General features: G+C 57.1%; 4 protein-coding genes across 4 annotated transcripts; all 4 read right to left on the reverse strand.

The window, feature by feature from the left end:
* Positions 1 to 6,137: 6,137 nt before the first annotated feature.
* On the reverse strand, positions 6,138 to 8,900 carry LMXM_32_0210 (hypothetical protein, unknown function; the record flags this gene model as incomplete). Its single annotated transcript, XM_003878217.1, has 1 exon — positions 6,138 to 8,900. The coding sequence occupies one exon, from the start codon at positions 8,898 to 8,900 to the stop codon at positions 6,138 to 6,140; it is 2,763 nt and encodes a 920-aa protein (XP_003878266.1).
* Positions 8,901 to 10,736: 1,836 nt separating this feature from the next.
* On the reverse strand, positions 10,737 to 11,348 carry LMXM_32_0220 (conserved hypothetical protein; the record flags this gene model as incomplete). The annotated part of the gene is made up of 1 exon (XM_003878218.1): positions 10,737 to 11,348. One exon carries the CDS (start codon positions 11,346 to 11,348, stop codon positions 10,737 to 10,739), a length of 612 nt encoding a protein of 203 aa, XP_003878267.1.
* A 1,457-nt stretch (positions 11,349 to 12,805) lies between these two features.
* On the reverse strand, positions 12,806 to 14,521 carry LMXM_32_0230 (conserved hypothetical protein; the record flags this gene model as incomplete). The annotated part of the gene is made up of 1 exon (XM_003878219.1): positions 12,806 to 14,521. The coding sequence occupies one exon, from the start codon at positions 14,519 to 14,521 to the stop codon at positions 12,806 to 12,808; it is 1,716 nt and encodes a 571-aa protein (XP_003878268.1).
* Positions 14,522 to 17,892: 3,371 nt separating this feature from the next.
* On the reverse strand, positions 17,893 to 19,698 carry LMXM_32_0235 (adenosine deaminase-like protein; the record flags this gene model as incomplete). Its single annotated transcript, XM_003878220.1, has 1 exon — positions 17,893 to 19,698. The coding sequence occupies one exon, from the start codon at positions 19,696 to 19,698 to the stop codon at positions 17,893 to 17,895; it is 1,806 nt and encodes a 601-aa protein (XP_003878269.1).

Here is a 19,698-nt window from a genome sequence, read left to right on the forward strand (position 1 = left end):
GAGTGCCTCGAGTATGATGGTGTACGTTGGCTTGTGCACTGTCACTGCTTCGCGCGGCACGCAACTGGACGAGAACGACCGTCGCTCAAATCGAAGAGACGACGACGTGGGCTCTCCACCCATTGGCGCAGGAAGAGGCGGAACGGGACGCAGATACGGCAGGCGGGTGCGCAGCGCCAGCCTCTTTGTCGCCGATCTCTTCGATACCGATGTTGCCGGCGGCGAACATTTTTGTGCACCCTTGGCGCTTTTCGACGTAGACGACGAGCGACCACAGCTGACAGGCGGGCGCGGCTGTAGTGCGCATGAGCGCAATGGCACAGAGGCGCCGTCGCCAGAGTCACGGTCGCGCACTGAAGTCGACAACGTGCGCTGGTTGGCCTGTCGGCTGCCGTGCGAGCGCAAGCTCATTATGGCAGACTTGTATGCGATATGTATTCTCTCTGTTCATGAGCTGCGAGAGCGAGCAAAGGCGGAAACGGGCTTCCGCTGCCAGGATTGTCAAGCAGCACCCCCGCTGTCTTCTTGCGAAGCACTGTGCAGAGGGTGTCTCGTGTTGTGTCGCCCTTCAGAAGCGGCGAGAGGTCCCTGCACGAAGGAGGAAGAGAAATCTATGAAAAATACAAACGTATCGGATCGGGGGAGGAGGGGGATATGGTGGCACCTGCCGCTAGGCACCGTGCGCAGGTCAGAAATAAGAAAAGAGAATCAAGTACAACAGGACAGCGTCGTACAGAGATCGAGGAAGACAAAGAGGGGGAACAGGAAAGTACGAAACCGACGAGAAGACAGAAACGAAACACACGCACGAAGGCGACGCAGAGAGAGCCTGTGCAGTGCCGCTGCGGCAGGGTCAACAGCAAAGCCGAGAGAGAGTTCGACTCAGGAACAGCCTATGCTCCCTTTGGAAGAGCACTATAGCGAAAGATGAGAGCTGCACACAAATGGAGTGTGCGTGCTGGTGTGCACGGACCTGCGTGTGGCTACCTTGACTCCCGAGGTGTTGGCCCAAAGCACGTCACCTTTATACTCTAAGTGCGTGTGTGTAACCGTTCAAAACTCGCCACAGATGTATAGAAGATACGGGATGGCGGAGGCAGGACGCTTCAGAGCTGCAGCGAGAAAGGTGAGGGACGGCTTGTCACGAAGTATACCACGCCTCGAAAGCGGCACGGCGCAGAACACGGAAGAAGCGATCAAAATAAGGACGGAACTGCGCAGACAAGAAACAAGAGAGGGAGGAAGAGGGCGGCAAGAGTGGTGGTGGGGTGGAAAGAGAGGCTGTGGAGTGTGCCAAGTCCATCATAAACGGCTAGGTAGGCGAGAAGCTGCTCCGAAGACACACAGGTGGCGCGCATCGCAGGCGGCTATGAGGTGTGGTCCGTCGCTTCCCATATGAAGTGGCGTCAGAGTCACCGCACGGACTCAGGTGCCACGGTGGAAAGCCGTAAACTGCAGACGCGTCGTCGATGGAGGATATACCATTGCGGCATGATCCTCAAGATGTAATCCAGTAGATCTGGAGAAAGGTAAAGCGAGATACAGACGTCGCTTCGTCAATCCACTGCTACGCTTCTCTTCCCTCTTGCATTGCACTTGAATTTGATGCGCTCACTTTAAGGCCACCACAGCGGTGCTAGCACAGACGCACAGAGGCGGAAAGAGAGCGCAAGCTAAATACATGAAACAGAAGAGAGAGCGCCAAAGAAATAGGCACTGCCCTTGCATCACCGCAAAGGAGAGAGAAAAGAAAAGGCGTGAGGTTGAAGGAAAGGAGAACCAAGAGCCATCGAAAAGAAAAGAAAAAAACAGCACAACGGACACGGAGACTTAGAGAAGCGGCAACATGAAGGCGAAGAGAGAGAGACACGCACACACCGCAGTGTTAAAGACAGAGCGAAAATAAAGCCAACTGAAAAGAGAGAGAGTGTGCAAAAGGGAGGAGGAGGGGGGGGACACAGAAAGGAAAAAGAAAACGAGCAAAGAAATCAGCAGAGGTGTTTTCCATGGGTGAGCTCTCATCTTTTGTTTTCATTGTACGGCGCCGTCGTCGCTGATGGCATTCCTTCTTTGTTTGTTGTTGTCCTCTGGAAGGCAAAATGAGAAACGGGGTGACACGCAGTTCGAACACGCGCGCCGCCACGTTTTCATCGGTTGGTGAACTCAAAACGATGAAAGGGTTACTGAAGACACGAAGGGAAGATTATTAAATGGGAGCGACAAGTCAACGCAGCTCAACAAACAGCAAAGGAGGCGATTCTGTTGTTGTTGTTCCTCAAGGATTGACGTAGTGAATCATCGAAGGCGTTCAGAGTGAAAATGTTCAAACCGCGAGGGAGAAAAGACAAAGAGAGAGAAAGTTTTCCGCGGACGCCAGAATGGGGCAGCGGAGAAGGCACGGAAAAAGGAGGTGGCGTGCGGATGAAGACGTTCGACGACGTGTTTCTACGAGGCTCCTTTTGCCGCACAGTTGCAGCGGGGATGAAAGAGGCAGGAAGAGCAGGACGTGAGACATAAGTATATCCGGTCAAGTGAGACAAGCATAGCAAAGAAAGGAGGACTGCGAAAAACACCAGCAGCCAAGGCGCACTCACTCGCACGTGGCATCCTACCGGACCTACTTGATGTTCTCCATGCCCCCTCTCGTCCACCCTTGCCCCCCGCCCACAAAGTCGCTCACCCATCCCCCTCTAGGCCTTCAAGGTTGCAGTGCAAGAGTGATAAACTGCGAAGAGGTGGCAGTAACGGGTTACGGCGTCGAGCACACACACGTGCAAGCTCAAGTGCAAAAGCCCCACCCCCAATGCGAGCACGCAAAAAGAAAACACTCGAAGAAAACAACGACGAGAACGCGGGTCCAGACACAACGCAGTTTTCTCGTAGGCAGTAACCACAAGACGAGGAAGAGACACGAAAGCAGCGCACATCGCTCATGCGAAAGCACAGGCGCGCATTAGCATAGGCACACTCTAACGACTGGATTAGCTTGCGAAATTAGTTCATCAACGGGCACATATGACCTCTACCCTGCCACCGAGGCAGTCCGCCATCAACACACAAACCCCAGAAAGTTAGGCGTGGAGGCGACCATGTCAGTCTCCTTGACTTCTCAAAGCATGGACCTCGTATGGCAAGCATCCATACGACATAATAACGAAAAAAAAAAACGTCCATCGGAGCAGAAAGACGAACGCGCTCTCCGTGTCCCATGTCTTTGTCCCCCGTACACGTCCGCCATCTGTCAGACTTCCTCCCCTCCCTACTCCGTCCAGCAAATACATCCACCTTCCATTTGCACAGAAACGCAGACACACACACACACACACACACACCGATCGACTGGCCCGCATGCCAGCTCACCAACTGCGCCCACACCAGCTCTGAGTGAAACAACTAAAAAAACAAGTGACACAGAGCATCGAGAAAATAGAGCCCGCTACAAGTAGAGCGCCATCAAGATACCCGCACATATGAGACTCCAGGAACAGAGGCACAACCAGCAACCCTTGTGAGGGTGTCAGAAGAGGGAGACAGAGGGAAAGCGAGAGAGCACGGGCTAACACACTAAGAAAACAAAAAGACTGCAAGCACGTCGAGACCAGCAGCTACCATACAACCTCGTACGCACCACGAAGACAAAAAGAGGGAAAACACCTCATGAAACAGACCCACGACACGGAAAAAGCAAACTCGGCTGAGAGCATTCTGTGTCAGCGCGGCCATTCTACATCCGGAACAAGTCAACGAATACGTGCATGCAACCACAGCTCACCGGTCTCCGCTGCACCACAGCGCCATCCACGCCGTCTGGGACGAGGCGTCTGCCGTCGCATCCGGGCGTGCGTCTAGCGGGCGCCACGTGTCCTTCCTCCGCTCCGTTCTCCGCGTGCGTGCGGCGCCAGCGGCGCCAGACCCACCGGCCTCGACGGCACGCCCGTGATCAAGGCCAGCCGCACTCAGCGTCCTGCTCGAGGGCGGAGCCGGTGGTGTGCGGCGTGCGGGTAACAGGGGGTGGTCTAGCCCCATGCTGGATGTGCTCAGGGAGGCAGTCGGCCAGCCGCTGGCCAGGGCCCTCGGAGGCCCTGCACCCGCATGTCCCTGCCGTGCTGCTCCCTGACTCGCCTCAAGCCCCGGCACAGTGCCGTGGGGAGACCCCTCCCCCGCCCACAGTGGACTCCCGATGACTCCGTGGCGTGGCTCCGCGTGCTCTCTCGCCATGCTTCCGCCGCCTCCACCGCACCAGCCCACCCGGTCCGACGTAGGAGATGCCGCATGCATCGCGCACATGCGCTGTAGCGCTGATCCGCGTGCATCCCCTGCGCATTCTTTTCCTCTCTCACCCGTGCTCTCCTCTCGCCCCTGGAGGCCGTGCCTGGATGTGATACACCATGCCCGCTGCGGCGGACAGCGCGCGCATGCAGCGCTCGCGTTTGCCCATACGGGGGTCTGCTCCAGGGTGACCTTCTTGCCTGGAGAGACCGCTGTCCTCGGCTTCTGCCTCCGTCGACATCACCGGAGGGGAAAGGGGAGGGCTGCAGTGCTTGCCCGCGTGCGCCACCACAGGCGGGGCGTTGCCATGAGTCTGTGGCGGCAAGGGCGCTCCACCCTCTCCTGCGTCCTCACGCCTCAGGCAGGAGTCGGTGTGCCTAGTGGAGAAGGCCCCTAGACAAGCCTGTTCCTGCGCACAGAAAGCTCACAGCTCGTCGCTCTGAAGGGGCCATAAGGAGCAGGCACGGAGACACGACTGGGGAAGTCCATGCAGCGTGTTTGAGATGTGCCTAAGGAGACCGCTGCGTCCAAGACTACCGCACGAAATGCAGTGTATTTCACATCATGAGCGACCCGCCACTCTCGCGTGGCATATTGAGCACCATGCCAGGCAGGACACCCTCACAGCAAATACAGGCGGAGGCGCAGGCTCTAGAAGAGGGGGGTTACCACAGTGCCAGCGCATTAGTAGCCGGCACTGCACCTGTACTTCTCGTTGTCGCTGCCAGCCGCACGGCGCTGCAGGACTTCAAAGCGCGGACAGGTGATCGTGCGCAGCTGCACAAGGATCGTCGCCGGTCGTTTCGAATGCTCAGCATCCGTGTTCTTCTCATGCGGGAGGGATGCCGCCAAGCACCTCATGTCTCAGCGTGCGACATCGTGTAGCGTGGTTTGGAGAAACATCGGCATGGTGTCTGAGAGCGGTGAGCAGGCCCGCCACCCCTGCCGTTAACGTGGGCTACTTTGGCATCAGAGACTTTTCAAGCTTGTCAACAGCGCTCTTGTGCTCCAGTGCACAATGAATACAGAGAAACTAAAATGAGAGGCGCACGCCACGGGCTAGTAGTGCCTGCACATGCGCCCATATTCGTGGCAGTGTGTCATCTTCCACCGTTGTAGGGCTCATGCTAAGCGTCATGAGGAGAGAGAACAAGTGCGCAGCAACACCGCAACATGGTTTTCGGTGTCTTCCTTGATCCAGTTTTCCTTGCAGTAGGGTGGGACACATCTCCACAGCTCCACACTCAACGCAATAGCGCTGCATGCAAGGAGGCCACAGCCTCTTCTCGCTGTACATATGAGTGACTGGTGACTGTATGTGCATCGCAGCCGTTCCTGATCCGATGCCTGCCTGAGCTAAACGGTTCCTGCCAGGGACAAGGGAGCAGTAAAAAAAAAGAAAGAAGAACGATTGACCGGGGGAGGAGGAGGTTCCAAGACTTTAGCCAGTGAGGGGGTGGGGGAGGGAGGGGAGAACGAAAAGGTAAAACAAAAGAAGGGTGCTGTGTGTGCATGTGTTAATCTGTGCAGAGTTCTTTTTCCATTGCAACGGTTTAATGTGGGGTGCGTTCAGACTTATTTCATGTCTTCTTTCCGTGGGGGAGTCGCAGTGACCGGCGTTGTGGCCAACCCTCACGTGAAGCAAGCAACCCTCGTCGCACACATGCATAGAAAGGGAAGAAATATTAAAATCAACAACGGCCAAGAAGTGCGCCCGCGATACACTGGCAAGCAAGCACACGCCGCATTCAAAAAGAGAAGAGAGAAGCTCGAGCGCACATACACGGAAGATACGGAGAAAAGGGGCACTATACGTGGCGAGTCGTTTATAGTGCTGTGCGGATGGTTCACTTTGTTTTTTTTTGGTTTTACATCGTGGGTGAGCCTCCTCCCTCTGTGACATCCAAATCTTCCAGCAGCATCTTGGCGATGGTGATGTTGTCGGCGTCACTGCTGGAGGTCATGCTCTGCACTGCGCCCTTAAGCACCTGCTGTGCGCCATTCTGGTCACCCTGGTGGAGCAGCTGCACTGCTTCGGAGAGGAAACAGAACTTCGAGCCGAGGTGCTCCTGCCGCTGCACCACGAGATGCCACTCTTCCTCTATGGCTTTCAGCACCTCCATGAAGTTGTAAATAATGACAAACTGCGTTTTTGTCGACTTCGAAGAGACGTTGAGAAGCGGCCTTCTCTGCCTCGGCAGCTTCACAGCTGTGTTAGGTCCGTCGCTCCCGCTGATGCCACACGGGCGTGCTAGGATTTGACTTGCCGTGCTGTTCCACGACCGCCCATCCAGCAAGATGCAGTGAAACGGGTTCTTTGGCTCGTCGAGGGAGGCCTGCAAGGAAGGGAGACGGCGGTGCATGGCGATACCGCGGCGCAGCATCTGCGCCCCCAGCTCGTGCTGGCGTGGGTTGAAGAAGTGGATTCCACGACAGGAGCCAGAGCCTACGAGGCCCACAAGCGAATGTGGGGCTGACACCACAGCCGCAACCAACTCCTGCCGCGCATTGCTGAAACTTGTCGGCGGCTTCGGGCGACTCTGGAAGGCCACCATGATTTTACGCGCTTTCTCGATCGCCAAGAGCACCGGCTCGCTGCTGAAGGGGATGAGTCCCCACACCAAGCAAATCGCATCCTCGTATGCTGTGAGCACGTAGGAGTTCGCGTCAGCACTGTCTTGCCCTCTGGCATCTTCGAGCGCTTCCATCACGGCCTCGAAGTTGGCCGACACGGTCTGCTGCTTGTTGCGGGTGGCAGCCATGCCACCCCTCTGGTTGGATGCGTTGAAGACACTCGACACGGCTTCTTCGTCATCGTAGATGTCGCGGTAGACCACGTAGAGCATCGTCACCGTCTTCAGCTGCGGGACCGAGGAGATGAAGACCGCTGGTTGAGAGCCGTTGTGGTGGTCAGAGCTTCCATTAGTGCTTGAGTGGGAGCCGCGCAGGAGATTCTTGTTCACTGACAGCTTCGCGGACGACGCTGCGTTGATCTGTGGAATGAAAATGCTGCCCACCGCCAAAGACCGCACAATCGACGACAGAGTCGAGCACGTCTCTTCGGGCAGCGTCTGGGGAATGCTGGGGGACATAACAGGGGGCTGCAGGCGTGCGTGCACCGCTGCTGCCGATACGGTACCCGCGGTGCGAAGGGAAGAGTTGCCAGAAACGCTTCCTATACCTGCAGAAGGCGACGGCCGACCGACGCGGCCATGTGACACGACCTTGGGCGAGAGGTCTCGCATCGCCACACGCTCTCGTGGAGATTTAGGGTACCCCGTCGCCGCAGGCGCCTCGTCGGCCACCATCTCGCTCTCGTAGGTTTCCCACGTGATGCCGAGCATTCCCTTGAGGTTGTTGAGAAAGACACCAATGCTGAGCATAATTAAAATCGGGGCGAAGTAACTCACAACACGAATCGCATTTGGCGTCGCCTCTCCGTCGATGTTGTACGGGGTCCAATACATGACTTCGAGCACGCACGCCGCGGCGAACACGCCAACTGAGAGAAGGTAGACAATCAACATGAAAAACCAGTGAGTGAAGACGCTCGCCAGGCGACAGTGAAAGCTGTGCCGCAAATACGAAGTATTATAGAAAGCTTTCCTTATCACCAACAAGTTTGCCCATAACCACGGCAGCCCGAGTACAGGAGATGCCAGGAAAAGGCAATGAGTATCGTACACGCACAGGAGGGCGCCAATGAGCATGAAGATAGTGATGATGATTGTCATGTACAACGAGACGAGAGGCATCATGAAAGCTATACGCAAGAGCTTGGAAGGGTCGGCAACGCGGACGGAAGCGATCGTGGAGGGCGCCGATGCGCGCCGGGCGTCTGTGGGAGCGTGCATGAAGGCGGGCAACCTATTTGCGAGCGACAGCGCCTGATCCTTCAGCATGCACTTCTCTTGCTCACCGGGCCCGCTGAAGTTTCTGTCAGCGCCGAGGTTTTGCGTTGTGTACGACTGCAGGTGGCTTGGCTTCATAGGTGGGCACGCGGGCATGACTGGAGCCGCATCCTTCGTGTAAAGATGCTCAAGGAATGACGGTGGCGACAGCATTCCCGTCTCTCGCAGCGGCGCTACGACGAGCTCGCCACGAGGCAGCGGTGATCCCTGAAGCCCAATGTTCATGGTAGGGGAAGCCTGCCAGGGTGAGTGCAAAGGGTTTACTGAAGCTCGCGAACTGCTCTCCTGAATGCTCGATAAACAGGAGCTGTTTTCAAAAGCGGTCATGTTGGCCTTGCTCGAGTCGGGAATGCTCGACAAGACGCCCTCATCCTCTGACTGCTGAGAGATCATGGGGCTCCCATCCGCATTGATGGTGAAACGCTGCGTCTGCGGATTTTCACGCACCGGATCAGCACCCCGCGGCGACACGTCGCTCTTCTCCCGCGTACGCTTCGCGGAATTAATGTTGGACCGCGCCAAGATGATGGCGAAAACGATGGAGGCACAGTTCAGTACAAACCACACAAAAAACGTCACCCCAGAGACGGCGGCGCAGACGAAGGCTATCTGCCGCCGGTGAACCCTGCAAACGACCATCAGCGCCGTGTAAAAGCAAACTGGCACCACGCCAATGAACCAGGCGATGATGTGCTTCACATCTTGAGCCTTGAGGGTCATTGGTCGGTTAGATATTCACCAAGAGAAGAAGGGCAGAGGGTGAGAGAGGTAGTTGAACAGGAACAGCGAAAAAGGAAAGTTCAAGTGGAAGAGAAGAGAAAATCCGTGAAGACGACGGGGAAGAACGACAAGAACAGAAACAACGAGATGCTACGTACACAGGAGCGTGGCTTCCCATCCACGGAGAAAGCCGAAAGGTGTGAAGAAGACGAGTCGAGCAGGACACGAAAAGAAGAGAGCTCACGGGCACACCACCCACGCACACCGGGGAGGGAAATGGAGAGAGAGGGAGAGGGTCTCTCCTCAAAGAACTAGATAACAAAGGGGGGAGGATGGAGCTGAGAAAAGCTATGGTTCTGTGCTTGTGGGGACGGAGAGGCGTGAAGATGAAGGTAGAGGAATCAACGGAAATGTGATGGAAGTGAGAGGGGGTGCAAAAGCGGAACGGAAGAAAGAGATTTTTTTAGGTGCAGCAAGGGATGCGTCGAGGCTGACGGTGAGCAAGCGTAGCCCAGAAGGCAGGTGTGTGTGTGTGTGTGTGTGTGTGTAGGGGGGGCGTAAGTCGGCGAGGAAACAGAAAGAGAAGTGCGGGCGTGAAATGAATCAATACAATATGAGAGATGTGAGGGCTGAACGAAATGTGCATGCAAAAACAAGCGAAACGAAAGAATACGTCGGCAAGGCAGAAAGGGATGGGGGAGGGTATGTTAGGGTATGTATATCTTGGTGTGTCCGTAGAGTAGTATGATTACATCCCAAAACGCCTCACTGTGACACTGAGAAGGATGTGCAAGCAGTTCTTCACACGAGAGCACACGGCTTCGCTTGGACGCACAATGTTCCTTGCAGTCGCAGTGCATCAAGTTCGTCACAGGTATATGTCCGCGCAAGCAGATGTGTGTGAAAGTCAAACGATAGCAGGAGTGGCAGAAGACGACGAGTACGTGTATGGGGAACAGAGGAGAGATAAGGACGCAAAAGGAACGGAGACGTTTGGGGTCATCATTAGCATGAGAAATGCAGTTGAACCAATGCGGCCACCGTCACAGAGAAGTGGATGCCGTCTTGTCCGTTCACTCGGCGAAGCCGCACACTGTGTGGGTGCTCGTGACGATCTGCATACACTCACAAAAAGGGGGTGCATGCATCGCGCCAAATCTGCGCCACCGGGAAAGATACAAGGAAAGAAAAATAGCGAACAGGACAGTATGCCTGAGCGCTCACAGAGGGAAGCGGCAGCGCGCACGTCTCGCTGTCGTTTCGTGGGCACAGGCTGCTGTACAAGTAGCAGGCCTAAGCGCATCAATTTGAGCCTTACGTTTTTCTCGCCTTCATGGGTTCCTCGGCAAATAGCATTCTAGTGCTTCACTTCTCTGTACCCGTCCGTGCAGTCCTTCGCTGGCAGCGCCGCCACGGCCGCAACAGCGACAAGCCACCAACAACCAAAAAACTCCGCTAACAGACAACACGCCGGAATAGAAAAATGGCCAGCGGTGCCGGTGAGGGTCACACGCCACACAGCTTGTGGAACAAAGATGTCCAAAGCAACAAAGACGCTCACGCCGCGCAAGGTACCCGTCGGTGGAGGCACCACGTGCGCTGGAGGGGGAAGCGGCAAAGAGGCCTGCCGCTGACTGAAAGCAGCAACAATGGCGCAGCAGAAATGACGGCAAAAACGGAAGAGAGAGGCCAAGCAAGAAGGCGAAAGCCGGGACGGTCTCAGGTAAAGATATCCCCCACAGCAGACCACCGCGAGATCACGACACGGACATGCCTACGCGCCCGTTTGGGGTCCCCAGCGTTAGAGAAAGAAGGTCCGCCTCTTCTGGCTTTACGCTATGGCGTGGTGTCCTTCGGCTCCACTTCGATTTGAGCTGTAGAGATGGTCTCTGCTTTGCCAGCGCAGGCATCAACCTTCCTCTGATCCTCGACGAACTCAACCTCCAAGGCGCCCTCGGTGCTGTAGTCCCCCACCGTCTCCTTCGGCAGACTGAGGTCATCCGGCTCCAGCTCCTTCTCCACAAAATCCTTGTCGACCTTGCCCGTCTTGAGGTCGTAGTACACCTTTGCAGCCCGAGCCACCTTCTTCCCCTTCTCGTTTTCGCCCATGCCAAACGCCATCATGCCGACAGAGCCGCCTGGCATGCCGTCACCGCCTTGAAGCGCCGATTGCAGCATCGACGCCATGCTTTCGCGCATCTCTGGTGTCATGTTTGCACGCAGCGTGTTTTGCATCTGGGATATGCTGTGCTGATCTATGAACCCGCTTCCGGGTGCGAAATGGCCGTTAAAGAACTCTGGCACTCCTCCCTGCCCTGGAGAAAGGCTGGGTGCCCGTGCTTTGGACAGAATGTCGGAGAACTGCTTGTAGCGGTCCTCATCGCTCAGCAAGCGTCGCGTCGATGCGAACGGCGCCGCACCGACGCGGCGCATCATGCAGCGACGCATCGCCTCCACCGATTAACAACAGATGTGTAACCACAAGAGTGAGATGAAGAGGGTCCAATGCAGCGCGGTATGCGCACAAGTGCTCGGCGCGACACACCTGATGCGGATACACACAGAGAGAAAACGCACAAGTACGAGCACGCCTTCCGCATGCTGCCATGGCATGCGTGCGCGTGCGAGTGTACAGAACCGAAAGAAAACGGGAGGTTGCACCGCACGGTGGGAGGGGAATGATGATGATACCGTCATCGTGGGGCCCATGAGCAACAGCGAGGAAACGAGAGATGATAACGAAGCAGCCGCCAAAGCAGCTATGCAGTGGACAACAGAGAGACACTTCCACATCCCTCCGCCAACGCAATACAGCAAGCGCGAAGAACAAGGAGGCAAGGCACAAAGCCCAAGCCGAGGCAGCCGACACCGCACTCGGCATGCAATGCTGTGCGTCTCGTCGACAAGAATACACCAATATGTTTTGGTGCAAAGCGGACGTAAAGGCGACTGCGCGCACATCTTGTCTGCAGAGAACGTCCGTTCATTTTGACTTCTTTGTGTATGTGCGCGCGTTAGCCGCATAGACCATCTTGGTCGGCACAACACAGTGATAGTCAATCCTTCACCTATCGGCACAGAAAACGCACATCAATGCATACACATACGCACACAGACCGAGAGAGAGAGAAAGCCCACCACACCCACACACCAGTCCAGGGAAACAAGGCAACCCCTCCACGCCACACACACACAGACGCACGCACACATAAAAAACAGGAAGAAAAGGACGCATGCCAACGAGAGAGTCATCCGTCGCACGCCCCTTTCTTTTTCCGCGCATTCCTTTCTTCGCTGAGGGACGGCGTAAAGGCCATGTTGGACGAGAGAGAGGATTGAGGAAGACAGAATAAGGGAACCGTTATGGGATAACGCAACAGATAGATGGGTGTCAAGGGGAGAAGAGCGGACGGGGTAGGCGACAGAATCGCCAAGGCGGAGCAACGGAGTGAGTGACAAAGCTAAACGGTGAAGTCCCTGAGTGAAACAAGAGGAAAAGAGCAACAAAACGGCAAGCGCAAGATACAGAGAGAGGGGACGAAAGAGGCAGGCAGAGGCACCACCGCCAACTTCTACAGTCGCCGCTTTGTTGTCGTCGTTCACGCCCCACACACAAACAGCATCTATCCAATCTCCATCGATGCGCCGAGGCCTCGGCATTGAAGCGAGTGAAACGCGCATCATGCAATACCAGTTCGACTGGGATGCCGGGGAAGCTCGAGGACACTTTCACAACCCTGAGCATTCCTCACTGCGATGTGCATACGCCGGACGCACATGCACGCACGTATGCGCAGGCATCTTGTAGAAACCGCACATGAACGCGAATTATGGACGAGCTATTCGACAGAGGCGCGAGCAAAAAAAAAAACCGTTGATCGCACGAGGAGCCGAAGTCCACCGACTCACGGCTGCTCGTCTCCGTCTAGGCCCATGGCTGATCGTGTGGGGAAGCGCAGCCCAAGCAACTGTTCCTCCTCCACACCTAGCTCGGTGAGTAGTGAAGCGCCTGTCGCCCTGCCCGGCGCGGCTGTGTCAGCGCCTTCCTCCTGTCCCTTCATTGTTCCGTAGCTGGCGTGGCTTCGCGCTGACATGTGGATGGAGCTGCTAGCTGAGCGACTGGACATGTCAATCTGCTCCCACGTCCGCTGCGGTGGGTACGCGGCCGTGGGAAGAAAACGGAAGAACCAACGCACCACAAAGTGGCGGTGGCGTGGAATGTCACTCTCCATCCAGTCAGTGTAGCACCGCCGTGGCAGCGGGTTGCCATGGACGTCCTCGCCAGGGTTGTTCAGCTGCGCGTCACCGAAGACCTGCAGGAGATTGCGCTGCACGCCGAGGTCGTAAATATTGCGGCGCATGTACGACTGGAGTGTTCGCACGCGGTAGGTGGCCGGGTTCGCATCGCTTCTTGGCGTCGTCGGGTCTGCTTCGACATCGGAGTCCCCTGACGCTCCGTGAAAGAGACGTCGCTCATTCTCGTAGATGACCATGTCAATGGTGGTAATGTTGTGTCGCGCATACGTAAAGTGTCGCTTCAGCAAGTACGTGGTCATGGCGAAGAACAATAAGCTCTGCGCTATGCACACCATAACGCCGAAAAATGGGGGCCCAACGTCCAGCTCTTCGGCGATGTTGGCACCGACACCGAGGCCCGTGCGCGGTGGCGGTGTTTCTGCTAATGCCCCTGCAGTAGTTTTCCGCCTTCGTGCAGAGCCGAAAAAATTTTCTTTCACTTCAAGCACGTAGACGGTAAGCGCAATCGACAGCAGCGTCAGCACCCACGCCGTGAGAAGCCATGTGTAAAGCAGAACGAGAAGGTAATTCTTGTAGTTGTAGAAGCCGACGCACTGGCCCAGCCACGGGCAATGATGATCGTACTTGAGAATACAACAATTGCAGCGACTGCAGTGATGAGCACGAGGCGGCTTGTAGGTGGCGCACATTGGGCAAAAATTCAGGTAGTTGTTCTGCACGCTCGTGTAGCTATTGGCCTTGGGATTGAAAAAGAACAGCTCATGTGGAGGCTGATTCGACGCTGCGACGGCGTCCGCTGGCGGCTGCGCCGACTGACTGACGCCTTCTCCCATGGCCGTGTCGGCCCCAAACGTCCGCAATCGTCCGTATTTCTGCGCTCTGAAGCCTGTCCTGCCGGATGGGTAGAGTGCCATCGGCGTCTCAGAGCGGGTCAGCGGCTCGTAGAAGGTGCTCAGCGCGAGTGAAGCGCTCTTTGTGGCACGCTGTCGGAACACAGCCGGCACTCGACCAGGCGGGATGATGACGGCCATGGTGTACGCCCACACATCCATCAGCAGCAAAAACACAGACGTGAGAAAGAGCAGCCAGCCCCACAACCTCACACCGCACAACGTCGACATGCTCGTCGGCGACAAGCGCGACCAGCGACTGCTCTTCCCTGAGGTCGAATGGGTAGCGCTGACCTTGCTTAGCAGCTCATCGGCACTCATGTTGATGAACGGGTGCAGAAAAGCTGTCGCGAGGGCCTCGAGGGTGTTGGGGAAGAGATATGTGTAAAAGCTGTGAGCGGAATACATGGTGGTGCACACCAGCGCCGTGACCACCACTATGTCGCTCCAACTACGCTCGCAGCAGCACACCATTACCTCACGTTAGTGGAGCAGCCAGGCATAAACTAAGAGCCACGCAAGGGAACTTCTTAAAGCTCGCACAAGTGGCAAGAAAGAGATGGTCTGAGATCCTACCCTCGGGGAAACAGCAGCTCCGTGCCAATGATGAGAACCCTCTGTGACGCACAGCAACCGCACGATGGATTTGATGGCAGCAACGCAAAGAGGAAAAAAACCGAAATGAGAAGAAGATTCGTCTCGCAGGTGTCGGTCTCTACTGGTGCGGTAAACGGCCTGCTTGAAGGGGGAGCGACGGCTACGGTGACCGTTCCTGGACACAAGAGGACACGTCGCCCGCCCTTCACTTTCTCTATGTGCGTTTTTTCTGCAGCTTTCAATTGGTGCCGCTCAAGAGTAAGACTGTGAAGAACAGCAGGTGCTCATACGCGTTGGGGTATCCTACAGCAAGTGTCTCGATGCCATTCCTCTGCGCGCCAGGGAGTAGCAGCAGTGTGCAGCACGCTAAAGTGCGTCGGTGGATGAAGAGGGGTAGGATGCAACAATACTAGTGAAAACGATCCTGTCGTGTGCTGTATAGACAGCCTGAGGTACTGGAGGCGAGTTGAAACAAGGAGAGCAACGAAGCAAGAGTCGACCAATCTTCGATGAACGCCGGGCGTACTTCGAGAGCACGATCCGCCACGCAAAAAGAATGTGAAAAAGCGGAGCGGGAGCAACCCACACAAAACAACGGTCAGATCAGCAGAGAGGGCGATTTGCGGGTGTGGTGTGCGAGCGGTGACGGTGTTGGCAGCGCCGCAGACACACGAGCACACCGGGGACAACGCGCGCACAAGGAAAACAATTCCATTATTGGTGTTTTCCGGCACAGCGTTGTTTGTTATCGTTGTGTGTAAAGACATGCACGGGCCCCAGAGGAAAGGATGATGGGAGCACGAGAAACCGGCGAGGAGGACGGAGTCGAAGAAGTGAGAAAGGAGAAGCGGAGGCGTAAGAAGAGAAATGACAGAGGGCGCAGGAGGGACACGCAAGGGGACCACGGACATCGTGTTTTTCGCTTTCACTCACATTTTGTGTGACGGGGAATCAGTTCACAAGACGCTCGGGGCTGATAATGGGTGTGGCGAACCACCGCTAATTGCGAAGAAATCCGTCTCTTCCACTTCCCATATCTCCGATGCCTCGTCCAATCGCTGGAGATGCCACACGTGCACATCCGCTCAGCGAAGAGGTGCATCATGTACGAGCATGGCGTGATGTGATGACATTCCCACCCACCTCTCCCCCTCCGCATCGCTGCTGTATCCAAGGATACCGTTTTCGTTAGGCATTTTCACGGTCGTCGTCTTCTGTTCGCGGCTTTCACACCCCCAACAAGGAAGCGGAGTCACAACCTTGCCTCGTGAGGCGCCGCCAACGTGCTGCCAGTGAAAAAACAAACGCACCCATGAGTAGCGACACAACGAATAACAAAAAAGAAAAAACGATACAAAAGGCGAGCAGGGAATAGCAAGGAGCAGGACTGAAGAGTATTAACGAGTATGGCCGTCTCCCCATCTCTACAGAGACCCACACGATCCACCTCCTTCCGCGACTACATAGAGTCACAGACACAACCGCGAAGCCCTTTACAGTGACGTCTTCAAAGACGCGCGCAGACGAAAACGCATCGCCCACCGCGCTTTACGGAGCTTTCTCATCCGATGGAGTGCAACGACAACGACCACACCAGCAGAAAGGAGAACATCTGAGGCAGTACAAACAGGAGGGCTTTGCTCTCTCCAAGTGATCATCCTACATCCGGAACAAGTCAACGAATACGTGCATGCAACCACAGCTCACCGGTCTCCGCTGCACCACAGCGCCATCCACGTCGTCTGGGACGAGGCGTCTGCCGTCGCATCCGGGCGTGCGTCTAGCGGGCGCCACGTGTCCTTCCTCCGCTCCGTTCTCCGCGTGCGTGCGGCGCCAGCGGCGCCAGACCCACCGGCCTCGACGGCACGCCCGTGATCAAGGCCAGCCGCACTCAGCGTCCTGCTCGAGGGCGGAGCCGGTGGTGTGCGGCGTGCGGGTAACAGGGGGTGGTCTAGCCCCATGCTGGATGTGCTCAGGGAGGCAGTCGGCCAGCCGCTGGCCAGGGCCCTCGGAGGCCCTGCACCCGCATGTCCCTGCCGTGCTGCTCCCTGACTCGCCTCAAGCCCCGGCACAGTGCCGTGGGGAGACCCCTCCCCCGCCCACAGTGGACTCCCGATGACTCCGTGGCGTGGCTCGGCGTGCTCTCTCGCCATGCTTCCGCCGCCTCCACCGCACCAGCCCACCCGGTCCGACGTAGGAGATGCCGCATGCATCGCGCACATGCGCTGTGGCGCTGATCCGCGTGCATCCCCTGCGCACCCTTTTCGTCTCTCACCCGTGCTCTCCTCTCGCCCCTGGAGGCCGTGCCTGGATGTGATACACCATGCCCGCTGCGGCGGACAGCGCGCGCACGCAGCAGCTTTAGAGGCAGAATGACTGCGTGCGCGTGTATCCTTCGCTGGTGTACGTAGACCCCGCACACACACACGACTCCGATCGTCGACCGGCTAACCAGCGAGCAGATGTCGTGACGTGTCTCGTACGCAGTGCAAAGATGGAGAGCGAGAAACCAACGTCGAGCACACCTGCACACACAAAGCGGTGAGTAAGGGAGACAAGGAAAAGCGTGGACCAGCAGTCCAAAGGGGCTAATGGGGAAGAGGCGTCAGGAGCACGTGTCCGTGAAGATGGGGAGCAAGGGTGCACACGGGGGGGGGGGGGGCAGCAACATGATGTGAGCAAAGGAAGAGCGGAAGGTTATGCGGACGGCGGACCGTCTTTATACGTAAATGTGTGCGTGCTGAAGAGGGAGAGGTGCGATACGAAGAAGAGGAGGCACACACCAACGTCACATACGGCAAGGAAGGTAACGAGAGAAACGGTCGTGCGCAAACAAGGGCAGCGAAAACTGAGAGATGCGAGGAAGAGTTCGACAAGAGCAAGGTGCCCACATCAACTCTGCGTTGCCGCCCGCAGTATTGCACAGCCCATGTGCCACCGCACCGAGAGCGGCAGAGGGCACCCAACACATAACACACTCTTCATGGCAGGAGCAGCGGCCAGAAAAGGGCACAAGACGCAGGCTCATCCTAAACCTTTTCCATGATCGGCGCAGTTTGAATTTTTTTGCCTTGAGCGATCTGTAAAACGGCACCCGACAGGCAGAGAGTACCGTCGGTGTCCGACGATGCCGCCCTTTGGAGCCCGCCAAGTCCACCATCACCACCATCGCTCCTCACAAGCTGACGCATGCGCCAAAGACCTCTCCTCCCACACGCCGACGCATACGGACACGCGGGCGCAGATTGTCACGGCGAGCTTTTGAGGTTCTCCGTGGCGTCCAGGCGTCGATCAGCGCAATCCATGTGCGATGATGATGCCCAGAGAAGCCGTATGGAGTCGTCACCAGTGCCCAGTGGCTGCAGGTGATGGCGATGCACAAGTTGGCTCATGGAAAGATCCTCTGCGTCACCAGTGATCGTGTGAGCATCACGTTCGCCAGTTTCAGCCGTGGCGTACGATGCCGGAGCTGCACGCGCCTTCATGGAGGGAGAAGGCAGTGCAATCTCTGTGAGGGACGCCTGTAGCTGCCTTACGCGATGATACATCCACGGACGGGAGAGGGGGCACTGCTGCCATGGTATCTCTGACGATGTGCTGCAGCGTCGCGCCAACGTGCGCCCTGTCATTCCCTGCGGCAGCCCAGCCTTCGTGTTCAGCACGAGAGAGCAGTCATGGTCTCCTCCAGTTCGGAAGCACTGCCAGCTGCACGTAGCGCTGCCTAAAGCCAGTGTCTCCGCCTCCTCGTCACGGCCACGTTTTCGGCTAGCCACCCCAGACCTGACGCAAAGCCACCGGCTACGCGAGTAGTTGCTGTCCATGGACACACCAGCATCGTGTGACCTTGCGGCTGCCAGCGGACTTGTAGCGGCAAACACGGCACTGCTAAAGAAGGCGAACTTCGGAGCCGGTGGCAGTGCCACGTCCCTGTCCTTGCGGAGCCACCACCTACGACTTCGCCAGTGGAAGGTAACCGCTGCATTATCCACCGCTGCCTGCATGTCTCCCAAATCCTTAAATGGAGGATGCAGAACATGAATGGAGGACAGCCGCATTGGCACAGGAAAGATAGAGGCCCGGCGACGGCCTTGCACCCCCAGCGCATACCACCGCCACACTTTATCGGTGCAAGACATCGAGAGGTTTGCACGTCCTTTGCCGGGCTTCACACGCGCAGCGTGCAAGAGCGGTGCAGCCCCGTTGAGCGGCGAGTAGTGAGCAGCAAAAGTGTGTCTGCCAGCATGCGTGACTGTGGAAGACACACGATCCGCCTCTTTTGCTGAAACCTCCGATTGCACGGTGGGGCCGATCCAGCAGCCACAGGCAGCGCGCAATAGGAGGTGTCCGCTACGGCCTGAGCCTCCCGCCACGGCAGCCAGCGAGCCGCACATCCATCGAGTGCATACGAGGTGCACTGCAGCCGTCTCTCGCAGCTCCCACTGCGGGGAGCCCGAAGCGCCGACCCCCGGGGCGGCATCGCAGTCGCCGCTGCGTCTGCGTAGGAAGAGGTCGGCGTACGCGCAGTCACTGCAGCGTGCACTCGCTTCTGCTAAACCAATCAGAAACGCAATGAAGCCACGACGCGCCATCACCTCGGCATGGCCGTCACGTAGTTCAAGGAGTCGTCTCACCTCCTCGCTTGTATCAGACGGGGGTGCATCGTGCGCGGCAAGGCAGCGGGAGCCTGATCCGAGCGACACACACACGTAGCGCCGCATTGCCGCTTTCGCGTCGCTCTCCACGACCCCTGCTTCTCTGGTGCATGGGCATTCAAGGTATGGGATGCTGAGTACAAAGGCAGCCACAATAATGGCACGCTCCTTTCCCTTCGAGCTTGCTTCCAGCTCCGATGTATCCGCCACGGCGCAGGATGGGCCCTGCCGCAGTACACCGTCCGCCAAAGCTTGATGCCACAGCTGTAGCCACACCGGCTGGGGCTGCGCCTCCACTGCGCGGTGCACGGCGCCATGAGGGGTGTCGCTCCACAAATGATCGGCGATCCATCTACGCTGCCCCACTCTCTCCTCTGACGTGCTGGCACCGTTGGCCTTCAT

The sequence above is a fragment of the Leishmania mexicana genome, chromosome 32 (genome assembly GCF_000234665.1).
Source record: "Leishmania mexicana MHOM/GT/2001/U1103 complete genome, chromosome 32".
Classification (NCBI taxonomy): Eukaryota; Euglenozoa; class Kinetoplastea; order Trypanosomatida; family Trypanosomatidae; genus Leishmania; species Leishmania mexicana.